At 35.8% G+C, this 6,225-nt stretch overlaps 1 protein-coding gene across 1 annotated transcript; it reads right to left on the bottom strand.

Annotated features, from left to right (window-relative positions):
• Positions 1 to 4,315: 4,315 nt before the first annotated feature.
• LOC111470455 (ethylene-responsive transcription factor ERF118-like) lies at positions 4,316 to 5,959 on the bottom strand. The gene has a single exon (XM_023116003.1). It carries the CDS (start codon positions 5,524 to 5,526, stop codon positions 4,609 to 4,611), a length of 918 nt encoding a protein of 305 aa, XP_022971771.1. The 5' UTR covers positions 5,527 to 5,959; the 3' UTR covers positions 4,316 to 4,608.
• Between the last annotated feature and the right edge of the window lie 266 nt (positions 5,960 to 6,225).

Below are 6,225 nucleotides of genomic sequence, written 5' to 3'. Positions count from 1 at the left end.
GAAGAAAAAAAAGATTAGGGTTGTTAAAACGAAGGGGCTCTAATAGCATGAGAATATTTGTTGAAACTACCACACCTAAATGGTGGTGAAAATTCTCTATTTATAAGCATTTACATAATCAAAGAAATTACAAATAATATGGAAAGTGCAAAATAAATGAAAAGACTAATAAATGGATATATCATATTTGCTTGTAATAAAATGACAAATATGATAACTATGGTAAGTCGTAATGGAAAAAAAATATCTACATATTTATCTATAATAAAAAGTCAAATATGATCTATGGTAAACCGTAGTGGAATGCTAAATGTCATAAAATATATTTTTCTATAATAAACGGTCAAATATGATACATATGGTAAATCATAATTCAAGACTAAATATCTTTAACAAGTCATTGGACTGGAGCAAAAAAGGAATGTGAACTAGGCCCCGTGTGCATGTGGGCCATGTGTCTTATACCTACAGGTTCAGATGATTGGGATTGTCGAGGTTGAGGTTCAACATCTGCTTTGGTTTCCAATCTTGAGGCTCGGATCGGAGGCAAATTCTTGACCTAATTTTTTTCATCAATTTATTGTCTTTTTTTTTTGCTTCCATTTTTAACCAACTTTTGGTTACTTTTTATCACAATTTTTTCATGATGGATTCATGAAGAAAATCTTCCTAAAATAGAGAGAGAGTTAAGTATTTCCTCTTGAATATTATTGGGGGAGATAATAAACAAAATGGGTAGGTTCGAAGACCGAAAAGCAAATGGAAAATGACTTAATGTTGTTGACTTCCCTTGAACGATGTTTTATTCCCTACGTGAGGTTGGATATGTGCACAATGAGAAGGATCGGGAGAGTATAGATCTCGAAAGTTGAAGAGAGTGCTAGGTGGTTAAGTGTAGTGTGATTATATATCAAATAGGGTTACAAAGTATGTGTTATTCATCCATCAAACAATTGTATCAAACTTAGTTCATACGTATAATTTCAGTTACTATTTCAAGTTTAACTTGGTGCTTCTATCCTCACTTATCTAATTGTTTCTATGTTCAACTCGATGAGAACTCAATTCCACCTTTGATATTCCATTCCTATAGAAAATCAAGTTTATAGTCTATCTTAAATGCTAAACTTTTCTAGCCTTTATTACATCATAAATAATTTTGTGAGACGGTCAATATGGTCAAACCAAGCCAAAAAAAAATTTAGAGAACTTTTTTTTTTCCTTCCGTTTAACTATAATAGAATGGTTTGAAATTGGAGCAAACTGATAAAGTTGAGATTGAACTAGATGGATCTCGTCCAAATTGTTTAGGTAAATTGTTTAGGTTGAATTGAGTGGAATTAGATCTAAACCAGATCAGATTGAGTGAATTGGTCTTCTTTTTTCTCGTGTGATTGTTGCTTCTTCTTCAACTTCTGATCGTTCATCTGATGCTGGTGAGCCCACAACATCTTTAAGGATGACGATGAGGTGTGGACGTTTTGAGTAGGGTTAGATGCATTATACTTCTCTACACACGGGCTCATCATACTTGTCCAAGGTGTATTGCCTATAATTGCATGTTGGATGTCTCGGTCATGCTTATCTAGGATGTGTTGTCCATAGTCGCATGCACGTTTCGAACCTATTTTTCATGCTTTCATATTAGATAGGTGTTTTACTCTTTTATGTTGTGTCAATATGGGTGTGTATGACCGATCACCAAAATCATGTCTACACCCGTCAAGGCTAAAATTTCTTAAAATGTACTGTACGAAAATGTGACTAGGTGTCAATTTTTCCAACCCGAGTTATATATTATCAAAGTTGTTGTTTTTTCCTACTCGTTTTTTACTTTTAACATTATTTTCTTTTAAATTGTTTTCAACATAATTCCTCCCTCATATTTTCAAAATATTTCTCTCAAACACTACCTGAGCCTTGAGCATACATCAATATTGTTTGCGAGTCTGAATTTCACATGGTTGACTTGTTTGCTGGGTTAGAAAAAGTGACACACAATTTGTTGTTTCGTTGCCACAAAAATGCAATTGTGATAAGTGATATTAGAGCCGAATCGGCTCCTTGGATCGTATTATAGAACATGTTCTCTGCAAAACAACTAGGCAAATCTCAAGCTAATCGATGGGTAGAAATCGGAGAATAGTTACTCTACATGAGTGAAGTTCCTAATGGAATGGAGCTTTTGGAGTCTTGCATGAATGAGATTGTCACTAAAGCGAACAAGATCGACAAGATGGCAGGCCACCTTGAGGCAATGCCTATCGTGGAATTAATGATTGGGGTCGAGGCCCTAAAAGACAAGGCCACAACTGCTAGTGGTTTTGAGCGCAGGAATAGTTCAACGGCATTTGTTGCCCAAATGGAGGAACTCATCGACAGTTTAAACTGCAATCAACAAGCAATGGTTCAAATGTTCTCAGAAATGTCTAAGGATTTCAGAGTAGCCTTTGAAGTAGTCAGCGCTGAAGTGGTGGATTTGAATGCTAAACTAAACCTCATCCATGAGAGAGGTGGGGAACCAAACCTCAACTGGAGTGTTGTACAATCCAACAAGATAATGATCCTTTAGTCCAAACCTATCTGTGGGGTTCGAGATGTTAAAGCTCTAGAGAATTTTATCTTTGACCTAGAAATGTATTTTCGAGCCACAAACACCATAGAAGAAGAAGAAGCGAATGTCACGTTGGCAACAATTCATCTAATAATGATGCAAAGTTGTGGTGGAGATCCAAGTACATAAACATTCAAGATAGCGGATATACTGTGGATACTTGGAGAGCTCAAAAAAAGAACTTCACTCTCAAATTTTCCAAGAAAATATTGAGATAATTGCAAGAAAGAAGTTAAGGGAGCTAAAACATACCAACAAACTCGAGACTTCGTTAAGCAGTTTTCTAAACTTATGTTAGGTATTTGTGATATGTTGGAGAAAGACAAAGTCTTTAAATTTGCCGATAAGCTAACGTCATGAGCAAGAAAAGAGTCAAAACCTTCTCACAATATGCTGCAACCCAACTATTATTTGATCTTATCTTATGTACTTTTATCTTTGTTTTTTAGGTAAAACAAGAATTTTATGTACAAATTTTTGTGCGATATTTTTATTTTTGTTATTTTACATAGTAGTGGTACGTGGGCAACTAAAAATAGTAAGGAACCAATGAAAAGAAATGCATTTTCAACACGCTTTATTTTGATATCTTTGGTAATCGTTTAATGATTTTTTATTATTTAAAAATGCTTTTTATTTATTTATTTATTTACAAATTTCAAAAGTGCTTTTGATTTAAATGGAAGCACTTTCTAATAACATTTTAATAATATATATTTAAAAAAATTAGGAAAAAAGACGCTTCCAAAATTCAACTCAACTCAGCTCAAAAAGCTATATCGCTAGGAATGGGAGAAGCTTGAGAATAATAATAATAATAATAATAATAATAATAATAATAATAATAATAATTACTTTATTTTTTTCTTTTTGAAAATTTGTTCAGGTGCACAAGTCTTCCACTGCAACTTGTCTGCATCAGACATTTATTAATAAAATTGATTAATAATAATAATGTTTAAATTAAAAATTATATTTTAGTTGATTGGATTATGCCAAGTCATCATCCACCACCATTATTACTGAATATAAGAAGTCAAGAAAAGGGAACTTGGGCATTCCCAACGCATTACTAAACACGTCCCTTCCTTTAATACAAAATTGGTGTTACTGAGTATGCGTGGCAGTGTGTGAGCGGACTGTCATTTACAAATATCTGTACGCAGGTATCCATATCAAATGTGTCTCTTATTCAACATTATTTCCCAAAGAAAATTAAACGGCGTGTCTCCATGTCCGTACCAAATTCTCACATTTAAAGCTTTACTAAATCATGCAATATTATTGATTTATTTGTTGAGAAAGTTGTTTTAAAGTTTACAAAGACGTGTTGTAAATGAGTCGTGATTGATTGTTAATAATAAATTTATTTAATGAGAGTTAACACGAAAAATAAATTAACTTTGTTGTCAATATTGGATATATAGACAGGTGAGTGATTTGAGTAATTTAGAATAATAAGAATAATAATGGAAAGAATAAAAGTATTATTTGATTATAAGGAAACAAAATATGTTGGTTTGGATGAACAAAGGAGAAACGGAGTTGGATTCAATAATGATATGTTGGTTTGGATGAACAAAGGAGAAACGGAGTTGGATTCAATAATGATATGTTGTTGGAAAGGAAAAATGAGGGATTGAGAGCAAAAGGACCACATATTGCTCTCCGAACAGACAAAATGAGCTGTAACAACAAATAAAAACATCAAACTCTTTCAACTTCATCCATAATTCATTGTAATTTTGGAAGAACAAATTGGGAAAAACAAAGAAATCCATAACCCTGGACGGCTCTCTAACCGCACCAAAACCCAGAACATATGGACCTCCTCTTCTCTCCATAAAAATAATACTAACAAAATTTCCCGGAAAATCTTAACATTTTCCCGAGAAAATCAGTCCAACCCCGACAAAATCATCATAATAATAACAAATTTAACGAAAAAAAAATAAAGAACACTAATTTCTTTCATCCCTAATCTGCAAAACTTGTCATGAGCAAGGCACATTCAGAGCTTCATCCACCCAACAAGATAGGTCAACGTTCCCAAAATCCTTCAAGTCGCAATCCGGCAGTCCACTGGGTTCGTCGTCGTCGAACCCAAATATATGAAGGTCGTCCATGGCGGTGAAGTCGTCCAAGAATTGCCCAATGTCGTCCATGAAAAAGGGGTCCAGTTCCGGTACTAACCCTAGATTTGTTTCCAAAGCCTCGCCCACGAATCCCAATTCGGGCATTTGAAGTTCCTCCTCTTTGATTGAAACAAAGGAAGAGGTTTCCATTTCGACAATGTCGGCGGCTGGAGATGTTTGAGACACGACGCTGTCGGATTCTTCCTCGATCTCCTCGGTGGAGGAAGAGGAAGAGATGTTGCTGCTTTTGGGAGGCGCGGCAGCCATGGCGGATTCGAACTCGAGGCGCTTTGATTCGTAGGCCTGAGAGGCTTCTTCAGCAGTGTTGTAAGTTCCGAGCCAAATGCGAGCTCCTTTGAAAGGGTCTCGGATTTCAGCCGCCCATTTCCCCCATTTTCTTTGACGAACTCCTCTGTATTGGGAGGCGGTTTTTCTGGTTGAAAGGGTTTTAGGGACTAAAACCCTCTTCTTCTTCTGCTCTGGGTTTTTGCTGCCATTGTTGCTATCCTGTGAAGAGCTCGGAGTGGTAGTGGTTACATCAATCGATTTGGAGTGGTAAGGAAAGCAGGGGAGGTGGATTTCTCCAACGATTCGTTTAAATTTAAGGGATCTCGTTTCTATTTCCCCTTCATCTTCGCTGGAAGATAAATCGGTAGCATCTGGATCGTCACAGATGACGCGGATTTTCCGTGTCATTTTCGGTTCTTCCGGTCTGGATTTTGATTTCCTTCCAAAACATCTCTGATTCGTAAGCTGTAAAGCTCGAGGCTCTGACATTTTTGTTTAATGTTTGTCTAGAAAAGAAGGGAACCAAAAAAAAAAAACTGTTGAAGTCGGGAAAAATGGTAGTTGAGACTAAAACCCAGGAAGGAAAATAGATGGAAACAGTAAGAAAAGGAAAGAAGAAAGAAGAAAGCTGTTGGGACTCAAACGCATGGAAACAGAGGGGAAGGACAGTTTGAAGGTCGGGTTGAAAGTGCAAGAGAGAGACAAAGAAGAAGAAGAAGGAGGAGAGACAATGAGAGGCAAGTCAAACGGAGCCGACATAAATCTCCGCCTCCTCAACACTCCCTCCCCTCTCCTGGAACTCCGATTTCCCCTTTCCTCAAAGCTGAGAGAGAAGAAAACAGAGTAAAGAAGAGAAGAAAAAGGCCTCCAAACAGAAGACGAAGAAAAGCAAGGCAAAGATAAGGAAGGAGATAAAAAGAGAGGGAGAGAAGAAGAAAGAAAGTAAAAGAAGATTATGTTGAGATATCATTCATATTAAAAAAGATGAGTAGTTGAGATATGATTCAAATATTCAAACTATCACTATTTTAGAAGATTGTTAGTAAATTTGAATTTGTCTGGATTTCGATGATTTATCCAGTAGCTATAAATACGGGAATTGTGTAAACCTCTCAGCATAAATTCAGTAGACAATAATAAAGCACTGCATCATTCATCTATTCTATTTATTCTTATCTCTTTTCACTA

The sequence above is a fragment of the Cucurbita maxima genome, unplaced genomic scaffold (genome assembly GCF_002738345.1).
Source record: "Cucurbita maxima cultivar Rimu unplaced genomic scaffold, Cmax_1.0 Cma_Scf00045, whole genome shotgun sequence".
Classification (NCBI taxonomy): Eukaryota; Viridiplantae; Streptophyta; class Magnoliopsida; order Cucurbitales; family Cucurbitaceae; genus Cucurbita; species Cucurbita maxima.
Note: the sequence above shows the minus strand (reverse complement) of the source record. Positions and strands in the feature narration are given on the sequence as shown.

Excerpts from the sequence above, each read along its gene's own strand:
- LOC111470455 (XM_023116003.1), bottom strand. The coding sequence starts at position 5,526 with ATGTCAGAGCCTCGAGCTTTACAGCTTACGAATCAGAGATGTTTTGGA.